Here is a 12,611-nt window from a genome sequence, read left to right as displayed (position 1 = left end):
TGACTATCGTGGGAAAAGAAGTAGACTACTGCATTTTGCATTCATTCAGAAGAGAGTCAACATAATTTTTGAGGTTTGGCAGCGGTAATTTCATCTTCTGTCGGCTTTGATTGTTGACTTTTCATGAATGAAGAGAAAGGAGAGAATGGTTAATGAATGGTGCTAGCGGGTGACGTCACCTCCAGCGTGACGCCACCACCCATTCATAAAACGGAAAGAGGTGACTGCTCGTGATAGTAATGCTCTCAGAAGAATAACAGCACAACATTGCGCAGGAGCTGCTCAGGATTAACGCACATCCAGCACTCTCTTCGTGTTCTTCAACACGAAAAACACATTTTTTTCTTCATTATGGGGGAAAATATGGTTATCATGGATGAACTTTGCGAAATGGATTGCAACGTTTTGAAAAGGTTGTTGAAGGACGACAGTGCGAAATGTCTGGTGCTGGACTGCAGATCATTCCTGGCGTTTAGCGCTGGACACATTCGGAGTGCAGTGAATATCCGCTGTAACACAATCGTGAGAAGGCGAGCAAAGGGCTCCGTGAGTTTAGACCAGATTCTATCCGGTGATGAAGAGGTCAAAGCCCGGCTGAAATCAGGACTGTACTCCGCTGTGATCCTCTACGACGAGAGGACGCCCGACATAGACACGGTTAAAGACGATAGCACAATCACTTTGGTGCTCAATGCATTATACAGAGACACGTTTGGAACTGAAATATATCTACTCAAAGGTAAAATGATCACAATGCACTTAAGGTTATCAGAATCTAAAAACATGCCCAATGCTGACTTTGTTTACAAATATAAATAACAACAATTAAATATCACATCTGTTTCATTATATCTGACAAGTGTGTTATTACCATGTTATTATCATATTGTCTCAATCAGTTTAAAATGGTAGGGTACATGTACTGCCGTTTTGTATTGCTGCACAATTCAACCCACAATGGGCATTAGGCTCTAACAATGATGTAATGCGTAGAGAGCCACATCTGGGTGCACGAGGATGTGCCGCAGTGAGTATCTTGTGATCCTCAACAATTGGTTCATCGTCAAGATTTCGCATAACATTTTTATTTGATAATAGTTATTATTGTGAATGGCTCATTATCGCAATGTCATTATCCAAAATAGATTTAAATGACGCACACGCATTGAAGCGTGAAGTGTTGGCAGAAAATCACACGAGAGAATTTCTCAATAAATTATTGGAAGTTAATTGGGAAATGCAAAAACATTTAATCTATTCGAGTATTTAATAGGTTTTCAAATGTAATTAAGGCCTTAACCGTTAGGCATAGGCCTACCCAAATTATAAATTACATTATAAGAAATTGAAATTCTAATTATGATTGTGTTCTATAATGTTTTATGTAATTATTCAGAAATATTTTATTTGGTTGTTATTGAAAAAATGTATGATCTGTAGCCCTATTAAGCTAGGTAGGCCTAATTTGTAAATGATACAGTCGTTTTTTAACGCACACGGTGCGCTATTATGTTGTGTTGAGAGTGTGGCCTGTGATTGGAATATCCCGATGTCTAACGGTAATCTCTTTTCACAGGGGGCTATGACACATTTTTCACGGAGTATCCCGAGTTCTGTTTGAAGACCAAAACGTTATCTTCGTTCTCTACGCAGTCCAGTTTGGACTCCTGTTCTTCCTGTGGAACTCCACAGACGTTGCACCATGACCAGGTAAAGAAGGGTGCCTGTTTATCTCGGTGACCGAGTTTGACTGAATATTGGGTGAAATACTAGGGGACTCGTCAATTTTGTCCATCCACTGGTTTCCGGGCTCGATAAGAGCACCAGTTATGCTTCCGTTTTTTCTCTCCCTGCTGGAATGGGTGGTAGGCCTGTGTGACGAACAGTGACCCGGCCGCCCTTCCCTATGCACATCTGTTTTACATAGCCCTTATCGATCATTTCTGCCGTTTGAAGCGGGCTCATATCAGCAATGACATAACAGTTTTACATAGCCCTTATCGATCATTTCTGCCGTTTGAAGCGGGCTCATATCAGCAATGACATAACAGTTTTACATAGCCCTTATCGATCATTTCTGCCGTTTGAAGCGGGCCCATATCAGTAATGACATAACAGGGCCCAAATCAATAAGCTGTCTGGAGATAAATAACCTGCTGGAGTTCAAATCATTGCCATTGGTGATTGGCCGAGATTGTATATGACCACATGTCAGACCCTATTACTGCTACCTTTGTATTAAAATCATTCACATAAAAAGTGCACACTGTAAATTGTATTTATCAGAACCTTTTAATTTATTGATGATTGCAAATTGTTAATAGGCCCTTTCTCCAGTCCTATTTATTGTGTTAATTTGTGATGTTTGAAAGAGACATTCTGACTGTAAAATATCCTCTATTCTCTCTTGGCTCTGTAATAATGCCCACTTTGTCTTCTCTATGTTCCAGGCTGGTCCAGTGGAGATTCTTCCCTTCCTGTACCTTGGCAGTGCCTTCCATGCCTCCAAAAAGGACATGCTGGACGGCATGGGCATCTCAGCCTTGCTCAACGTGTCCTCTAACTGTCCCAACCACTTCGAGGGGGTCTACCAGTACAAGTGCATTCCTGTGGAGGACAACCATAAAGAGGACATCAGCTCCTGGTTCATAGAAGCCATTGAGTTTATCGGTAAGTTTCAATCTCTTAGAAGAATACATGGGACCTGTCCCGAATGACACCCTGTTCCCTATAGTGCAATTCTTTTGACCCGAGACAAGGTAGTGCACTATAAAGGGAGTAAGGTGCCATTTGGGACACAGACTAATGCCGCTTAATCATCATCATGAGCAGAAGGAGAATTACATGGTCCATGATGGTCCCTGTAGGACCCAGCTGCCGCATAGCCCAGTAGAATGTTAATTTGGCCATGTGATTGAAGGTTGTCTTCTTGCAGGGACGAGATTGTTACTTTAATTGATGGCTCTTCGGGAACATGTTGTACAGACGGCTCCTTTGGTAATTAATGCTAGTGTAGTGTATGAGTAATGGTTGGCAGTCTCTTTCAAACCTGGGTGGTGTAATGCATTTGACAGAACATTTTCATTTCATGCTAGGTAATAGCCTATCTGACGGGAGAGCATTTTAGAATAAATAATTGATAATAAAGAGAGTAAATCATGTGCTCATGCAGAATCTCAGTGTGTGTGTTGCCCATGCTCAAAATTCTTTGTTGATATGGGTGACGGAGGGAGAGGAGTGCTGAGCTATAGTTATTGCGGTACTCCAATGGTTAGGGATTACCATGAGGGAGGATAGGAGGGCGTAGCTCCTAGAGGTTCCATCTTGGTAGAATATACACACACACACACACACACACACACACACACACACACACACACACACACACACACACACACACACACACACACACACACACACACACACACACACACACACACACACACACACACACACACACACACATAAAAGCCTCTGCACTGTTCTGTGGAGAACCCAGCAGGCTTGAAGGTGTGTGTATGTGTATATAAGCGTGTATGGACTTGAATGCGTCAGAGCTAGCTGCTTAGGGAGTCTGACTCATCCACTGTTCTTGGGTGCGCCGCCTCGTTAGTTGGAGTTACCTGTGTGTGTGTGTGTACGCGAGAGAACACGACGGCACTTGTATAGAAGTGGATACCACATTTCTATGTTTTAATGAGTATTTATGAAATTCTATCTATGTGGAAATATGTGTGTATTACTACTCAAAATGGCCTCCCTGTGATGAGGGCATATCCCCTGTTGCTGCTATTTCTCATGGTGAGAAATGTTTATGTATGGAAAGGGCTGCTGTAGGTGTCTGGATGCAGGATATACTGGAAACTGTATATAAAATAAAGGAAACACCAACATAGTGTCTTAATAGGGTGTTGGGTCACCACGAGCCACCAGAGCAGCTTCAATGTGCCTTGGCATAGATTCTACAAGTGTCTGGAACTCTATGGGAGGGATGCAACACCATTCTTCCACAAGAAATTACATAATTTGGTGTTTTTTTGATGGCGATGGAAAAACGCTATATCAGGCGCCACTCCAGAATCTCCCATAAGTGTTCACTTGGGTTGAGATCTGGAGACTGACACGCACATGCAAGCGTGCACACCCTAAACCCCTAACCCTAATTGTAAACCTAACCCCTAAGCCTAAAATAGCCTTTTTCCTTTGAGACCCCTCTTTCAAAGTCACACATATCTGTTCTTCTCGACATGGTAGCCAAAATAATGGGCAATTGGGCATTTTTATACCTGACCCTAAGCATGATGGGATGTTTTAATTGCTTAATTAACTCAGGAAGCACACATGTTTGGAAGCACCTGCTTTCAATATATTTTGAATACCTCATTTACTCAAGTGTTTCCTTTATTTTGACTGTTACCTGTACATTTGCATGTATTTTCTCTTGGGTGCATAGTGTTGCTGTTTGTGTTTTATAGTGCTACAGAGTAATATATTGCTTATGAGACACTGAGGTGTAAGAGGCTGGTGTGGGGGGGCGGGGGGTCTCTATCATCAAAGCTTATGGACCATGGCAACAGATAATCCTGAGCACTATGTATTACCTATCCTGTACATATCAATATCCTGGAGTCAGTTCTGAACCCCCTATCTCTTTGTCTCTCTTCAGACTCTGTGAAAGACTCTAACGGACGTGTGCTGGTGCACTGCCAGGCGGGCATCTCTCGCTCTGCCACCATCTGCCTGGCATACCTGATGAAGAAGAAGCGTGTTCGCCTGGACGAAGCCTTTGAGTTCGTCAAGCAGCGCCGCAGTATCATCTCCCCTAATTTCAGCTTCATGGGTCAGCTGCTGCAGTTTGAGTCCCAGGTGCTGGCCACGTCATGTGCGGTGGAGGCCGCCAGCCCCTCGGCAGCCAGCCTGGGCCCCAAGTCTTCCTCCACCCCCACCTCACCCTTCATATTCAGCTTCCCCGTCTCCGTGGTAGCACATGGCCAGCCCAGCAGCCTGGCCTACCTGCACAGTCCAATCACAACCTCGCCCAGCTGCTGATGCCCTGCACCACAGACAGACATCGACACTGAACTGACCCAAGGGGCTCCTGTCAGCCCCATTTCTCTCACTATCCAGGGCAGAGAGAGAGAGAGAGAGTTTCTCTTCTCCTAACTTGGTATAAGCTGAAAAGTCCATTGACAATGAAAAACTGAGGGTGCCTATGCTGCTGCCTGACTCAAAAAACTGTATAGAATATGACACACACACACACACACTCATTCATCACTATTTGGTGAACATTAAATAAGCTTTTTCTGAAAACAGGCTCAAGGAGATATGCAGTTCCTGTGGTTTAGTGCGAAGGACGTGGCGGCAGACTTCTAAGTTGCAGTCCGTCTCTTTCATTTCCTGTGGAGTTTTCCAAAGCCTCTCCAGTCCTGCTGAGAGGGGTGAATGGCCATGAGCAGAGATGCAGAGAAAAGGAAAGAGCAAAGAGGGGAGGAGAGAGAAAGAGAGAGAAAGTGCGCTCAGTCATTTAGTCGCTTCCTGACAGAGAGCAGGAGGCTCTTCAGTTGTGACAGGTGCTCTACTAACGTCCTGTCCGGCTTCCTGTCCTTGACATCCCCATCCCATCTCCCATGTGCCCCCCTCCTCTCCTGGAGCAGGACTGCTGATGAATGAGAGAATAAAAGCGTCCCCCATGCGGAGGTGGAGAGGCCGTTGAGATAAAGAGACAAGCTTTCTGAGACGGTGCCAAATTAACGTCTGAGCTCCTGCTACATAGCCCGGGCAACCCCTGGTCTTCCATGTAATAGGCTCGGTCGGATGGACAGATGGGCTTTTGTGGAGAAAGTTTTTTTTTCTTCTGTTTGTTGGTCAGTGCCTTGTTCAGAAAAGGTATAGGATGTTTTTTCCGGCGCTTTGGATGTGCTCAAGTGCCCCAGCGCCTTTCCTTTTCAAACAGACTGAGGCAGATAAGCTGGGAAATCACTAAACAACAACGTTTCAAGTCAACACTGCAATACAGACAATGTAATCCCATCCGTTCCTCTCCCCCAAGTAGAGCAATAATCCGTTTCTCTCTCTTCCCAGTTGCCACCAAAGCACTACATTGTGTTGTGTATTTCTGATCATGTTTTTTAGCTTCATATGTATATTCACTCATCGATACAGACCGGATATTTCAGAAGTGTTTTTTTTGCCTTACCAATTTTTTTTTTTTGAATTCTCAAGATAAGAATGTGTTGTTTTTCATCCTTTCAACTATATTGTCTGTTACATAGGTACTATTTCTGTCCAGACAATAGATGTTGATTGGTCTAATGCTTGTTGAAAGATGGAGACTTAATTGGGAACTGACCTATGAACCTGACTTGTCTTTTTTGTCTTGACACTGTTACTCCACCAATGTCTAGTAGATCCAGTCTACTTTCTAATTGGGATGATTTCCCAGCTACGCACAAACACCCCCAAGAAACAGACACTGGGATATCAGACATCACTGGGAAAAGGTAGAAAACTGCTTGTGTGTGCTGCCACTGGTCTGACTCCTGAGAAATTGTTCATTGTTTTCCTTTTCATGTTAAACAGACAGTTCTCTGAGCGTTTGAGACTAAATATTGCCTGGAAGCATTGGCCTAGGTGACGATCAGAGCCAGGAGCAAAGGCTTCTGGGGAAACAGGATTTAATTCCCTCCTCTTTTTTGAAGAATGTTGGCACCTTTTATAGAGCACTTTTAAGTGATGCAATACTGTATTATTTAATTGGTTTGCACATTATTGTTATACCAGGTGGTAACTGATTACTTTTCATACACTCATTATGTTGTTTTCTTCTTGAGCAAGGGTATGTAAATGATATGAAGATGAGAGGCGTTCTCTGGTCCACAATCATTGAATAATGCAATACTTTTTACCTGTGTCAAGTGAAATGCTGTCGTCTCCTTATGGCAGTATCATTCATCAATTTAACATTTTTGGTTCAATTGTAAATGCTTTATTTATTTCTAAAATTCCATTGTTAAATACAACATTGTTCTTAAAAAAAAGAATCTCTGTGTCTTATTTGCACGAAACATCACACATGGTGTCTGGGAGGGCTACATAGTGGTGGTGTTTTTCATATTCATGAACACTTTATTACACCGTGGTCATAAACAACACTCATATTCAAATACAACCTTTAATTTAAACATTTTTGGTAGTTCTAATCACCAGATCATAATTGCAAGCACAGGTAATGTATCAAAATAATCAAAGGCCTACTTACCATCTAAATCACCTCACAAGGAAAAGGCTTGTAATTTAGATGTAGCCAGCCTTAGACTATGCAGCAATTTTTGCCGCAAAACATGGATTGTGATGGTCTGTTCATAACCGGGGTTGGTCCTGTCTAAAGATCTGCACAAACTTCAGTGCAATGACCAGAATAGGGTTCGAGGAGCTGTGTTGCGTTTCCCAACATTAATGTAGGGTTATAACACCCCCTAGTGGGTGATCTTAATACTTAATACTTTTAATACTTAATTACATCCTCTTAAACCTCTCCATAGAAATCAAATGACATTTTATTTGTCACATGCTTCGTAAACAACAGGTGTAAACTGTGAAATGCTTACTTGCAGAGAGAGAGAAAAAATAATGACACGAGGAATAAATACACAATGAGTAACGATAACTTGGCTATATACATGGGTACTAGTACTGAGTCGATGTGCAAGTGTACAACGTATTTGAGGTAGATTATGCACATGGTTGATTTTTGCAAATAAGGGCATGTTAAATGTTTTTGAAAAGAAAACCTCTTGAAACTGCTTTTTATCTATCAGAATATCTTCACTCTGTCTGGAAACAAGATCTAATAGTGGTAGAGACCATACTATTTAACAATATAACGATTTCGATCAGTTTCCCCAAATACCTGAGGAGAAATGTCATTACCACCAAGTCATAAAATGGGATATTTTAGTTGAAAATGAAATTACAGAAAGTTTTATTTTTTGTACTATTTGGAAGTTTTCTTAATTATATGTATTCCTCATTATCAAGTTTAAATGCCCATATATGCCTTGGTGATACTCAGAAACATGTTTACCACACCAATATCTTACTATTTTATATTATGTTAGGAATTATCTTAAGAACAAGCATATAAGGTTCACATATGGGAAAAATCATCAATATCAATTGTAAGTTAATACACCTTTTCCTCAAAAAGATGTGCCGTGATGGTAATGACCTAGGGTTGTGGTAATGACAGAGTGTAGTGGAAAGGATATTTCATATAAAACTGATGAAAAAGACCATTAAACAGTTTAATGTCACAGTTGTACATGTTCAACTTGATTGAAGACATAGAACACACCATTCAAAACCTCAAAAAACAAAGGTTACATGCCTCATGAACTTAAAAGCATATTTTAGAACAATTTTGGGATTCAATGCATTAGGCAGAAATACATGTACAAGGTTGGAAACACTGTTTGACATTGAACAAATGACTGTTCACTGGCTGCAGTCTATTAATTCAGACTCGTGAGACAGGTGTGGGCTCACTCAAGATTAGGTTTTGCCCTTAATGTACTCTATTGCTTAACGAGAGAGCAATTTTTCTCCCAGACTGCACCATCAAGCATTATATGTCATTTTGTCACTGGATGAGGCTCAGGGACAAACCTAAGCACATTCTCTGGTTGGTCCTCTCTCATTGGTCAAAATAATCAGTTGGCTCCCACACGACTCATCGTCTTGACTAGAGTGCTGCTCTCTGCATCAACATCTTGTATAATACCAGGGTAAAGGTCTTCATCATATTTCACAACACACCACTTTCCAATCAGTCTCTCTTGCATGTCTGCAATGGGCTGTATTGCGCTAGAAGATGGCTGTGATACTGTGCAGGTGGAAGTGGAAGGTTGTGCTTTGTCTGCTTCTGTTGATTGTATTATCACGGTCTGTCCGCCAAAACAATCATATAGACGTGGAGTCATTTGAGGGTCAGGTAGGTCATCATTGTGTAGCTGTAAGACTTCCGGTGAGTGTGGTGGTGTGTTCCTTGCCAGGTATGACTCCATAACCTCTTTTCTGGATAGTTCATCTGCTGTTTCTTTGGTTCATTTCCCATTTCCTCCTTTTTTTGCTTTTTCTCACTGGGAGAGTTGTGATATGGATTTCAGTTTACTGCTTTATTTTCTCTTGAGGTGTCTTTCTTTTTTGTTTCTTAAGATACTCCTGGTATCTTAAAGGAGCATGTTTGATTTTGTTTATATATAGTATGTCCTTGTCCTTTCCTTGGTTGATTTAGGGGGTATCTTATAGAACAAATTAAAATAATTTATGTCAGTAATAACCATAGTAAGTTACATTAAATAGACATCAAAATCACTCAATTATCCTAGCATTATACAAAATGTAATGGTCTTATTTAGAAAATAAGTGTTCAATTTCAACTTAACCATGATCATATACAGTACCAGTCAAAAGTTTGGACAGACCTACTCATTCAAGGGTTTATCTTTATTTTGACTATTTTCTACAATGTAGAATAATAGTGAAAACATTAAAACTATGAAATAACACATTCATGTAGTAACCAATGAACAAATCAAAACATATTTTAAATGTTATATTCTTCAAAGTAGCCACCCTTAGACTGATGACAGCTTTGCATTTTTACGATATTTGGTCATAAATAGCAGGGATTCTAGCATGCTAACTCCAGTTGAACAGCTAGCATACAATGTATCCTAAATGCACATAATTAAAGCATAATTTCAAAAATCTATCATTTCATGAAATTAGATTCAATTTGGTAATGACGTACAATATTATCTTCTCAAGTCATATTTACCTTTCTTTTTATATCCTTTCCGGGATCAACATTTGAATCTCCCTCCAAGACATTAATGTGCTCCACAGTCACTATTTATAACCATGGTAACCAAGTAAACAAACTTAAGAAAAATATTATCATTATGTAATCAAATCAAATCTTATTGGTCACATACACATGGTTAGCAGATGTTAATGCGAGTATAGCAATTTTTAAATTTATTATACTAGGCTTCCTGTGCTTGGCCCTCCTATGTTGAACATAATAAACGGCTCTGGTTTGTCCTCTGACAAATCAACTGTACATTTCGATGTTCCTCAAGGTTCCGTTTTAGGACCACTATTGATTTCACTATATATTTTACCTCTTGGGGATGTCATTCGAAAACATAATGTTAACTTTCACTGCTATGCGGATGACACACAGATGTACATTTCAATGAAAATTGCCCTCGCTAGAAGCGTGTGTTTCAGACATAAGGAAGTGGATGGCTGCAAACTTTCTACTTTTGAACTCGGACAAAACAGAGATGCTTGTTCTAAGTCCCAAGAAACAAAGAGATCTTCTGTTGAATCTGACAATTAATCTGTATGGTTGTACAGTCGTCTCAAATAAAACTGTAAAGGACCTCGGCGTTACTGATCTCGGACCCTGATCTCAAGATTTTGATTCTTACCTTCACAACTTGGGGTTGGCCTGTGAGCATATCCCCTGATCTCATATCAAGACTGTTTCAAGGACAGCTTTTTTCCATTTACGTAACATTGCAAAAATCAGAAACTTTCTGTCCAAAAATGATGCAGAAAAATGAATCCATGCTTTTGTTACTTCTAGGTTAGACTACTGCAATGCTCTACTTTCCGGCTACCCGGATAAAGCACTAAATAAACTTCAGTTAGTGCTAAATACGGCTGCTAGAATCCTGACTAGAACCAAAAAATTTGATTATATTACTCCAGTGCTAGCCTCCCTACACTGGCTTCCTGTTAAGGCAAGAGCTGATTTCAAGGTTTTACTGCTAACCTACAGAGCATTACATGGGCTTGCTCCTACCTATCCTTCTGATTTGGTCCTGCCGTACATACTTACACGTACGCTACGGTCACAAGACGCAGGCCTCCTAATTGTCCCTAGAATTTCTAAGCAAACAACCTTTAAGTCTTTACTGAAGACTCATCTCTTCAGTGGGTCATGTGATTGAGTGTAGTCTGGCCCAGGAGTGTGAAGGTAAACGGAAAGGCTCTGGGGCAACGAACCGCCCTTGCTGTCTCTGCCTGGCCGGTTCCCTTCTCTCCACTGGGATTCTCTGCCTCTAACCCTATTACAGGGGCTGAGTCACTGGCTTACTGGTGCTCTTTCATGCCGTCCCTAGGAGGGGTGCGTCACTTGAGTGGGTTGAGTCACTGACATGATCTTCCTGTCTGGGTTGGCGCCCCCCCTTGGGTTGTGCCGTGGTGGAGATCTTTGTGGGCTATACTCGGCCTTGTCTCAGGATGGTAAATTGGTGGTTGAAGATATCCCTCTAGTGGTGTGGGGGCTGTGCTTTGGCAAAGTGGGTGAGGTTATATCCTTCCTGTTTGGCCCTGTCCGGGGGTATCATCGGATGGGGCCACAGTGTCTCCTGACCCCTCCTGTCTCAGCCTCCAGTATTTATGCTGCAGTAGTTCATGTGTCGGAGGGCTAGGGTCAGTTTGTTATATCTGGAGAACTTCTCCTGTCTTATCCGGTGTCCTGTGTGAATTTAAGTATGCTCCCTCTAATTCTCTCTTTCTTTCTCTCCCTCGGAGGACCTGAGCCCTAGGTCCATGCCTCAGGACTACCTGGCATGATGACTCCTTGCTGTCCCCAGTCCACCTGGCCGTGCTGCTGCTCCAGTTTGAACTGTTCTGCCAGCGGCTATGGAATCCTGACCTGTTCACCGGACGTGCTACCTGTCCCAGACCTGCTGTTTTCAACTCTCTAGAGACAGCAGGAGGGGTGGAGATACTCTTAATGGTCGGCTATGAAAAGCCAACTGACATTTACTCCTGAGGTGCTGACTTGCTGCACCCTCGACAACTACTGTGATTATTATTATTTGACCATGCTGGTCATTTATGAACATTTGAACATCTTGGCCATGTTCTGTTATAATCTCCACCCGTCACAGCCAGAAGAGGACGGGCCACCCCTCATAGCCTGGTTCCTCTCTAGGTTTCTTCCTAGGTTTTGGCCTTTCTAGGGAGTTTTTCCTAGCCACCGTGCTGCATTGCTTGCTGTTTGGGGTTTTAGGCTGGGTTTCTGTACAGCACTTTGAGATATCAGCTGATGTACGAAGGGCTATATAAATACATTTGATTTGATGATCATTTTGGCCTTCCCTTGACATCAGGTGCTGTAGGTGTCCTGGAGGGCAGGTAGTTTGCCCCCGGTGATGCATGCCACCCTCTGGAGAGCCCTGCGGTTGCGGACGGTGCAGTTGCAATTCCAGGCGGTGATACAACCCAACAGGATGCTCTCAATTGTGCATCTGTAAAGGTTTGTGAGGGTTTAAGGTGCCTCCTGTTGCACCTTCTTCACCACACAGTCTGTGTGGGTGGACCATTTCAGTTTGTCAGTGATGTGTACGCGAGGAACTTGGAAGCTTTCAACCTTCTCAACAGCGGTCTCATCGATGTGGATAGGGGGGTGCTCCCTCTGCTGTTTCCTGAAGTTCACAATTATCTCCTTTGTTTTGTTGATGTTGAGTGAAAGGTTATTTTCCTGGCACCACACTCCCAGAGCCCTCACCTCCTCCCTGTAGGCTCTC

At 42.2% G+C, this 12,611-nt stretch overlaps 1 protein-coding gene across 1 annotated transcript; it reads left to right on the top strand.

The window, feature by feature from the left end:
* The first annotated feature begins 232 nt into the window (after positions 1-232).
* Positions 233-6,069, top strand: LOC109868821 (dual specificity protein phosphatase 4). The gene is made up of 4 exons (XM_020458544.2): positions 233-739; positions 1,577-1,710; positions 2,451-2,670; positions 4,667-6,069. Exons 1-4 carry the CDS (start codon positions 352-354, stop codon positions 5,047-5,049), a joined length of 1,125 nt encoding a protein of 374 aa, XP_020314133.1. The 5' UTR covers positions 233-351; the 3' UTR covers positions 5,050-6,069.
* The last annotated feature ends 6,542 nt before the right edge of the window (positions 6,070-12,611 follow it).

Source organism: Oncorhynchus kisutch, linkage group LG23, assembly GCF_002021735.2.
Source record: "Oncorhynchus kisutch isolate 150728-3 linkage group LG23, Okis_V2, whole genome shotgun sequence".
NCBI lineage: Eukaryota > Metazoa > Chordata > Actinopteri > Salmoniformes > Salmonidae > Oncorhynchus > Oncorhynchus kisutch.
The sequence above is the reverse complement of the archived record's forward strand: the minus strand, read 5'-3'. Positions and strand labels throughout refer to the sequence as shown.

Excerpts from the sequence above, each read along its gene's own strand:
- LOC109868821 (XM_020458544.2), top strand. The coding sequence starts at position 352 with ATGGGGGAAAATATGGTTATCATGGATGAACTTTGCGAAATGGATTGC. Across the intron at positions 740-1,576 it reads TGAAATATATCTACTCAAAG|GGGGCTATGACACATTTTTC; the intron begins GTAAAATGATCA and ends CTCTTTTCACAG. Across the intron at positions 1,711-2,450 it reads AGACGTTGCACCATGACCAG|GCTGGTCCAGTGGAGATTCT; the intron begins GTAAAGAAGGGT and ends TCTATGTTCCAG.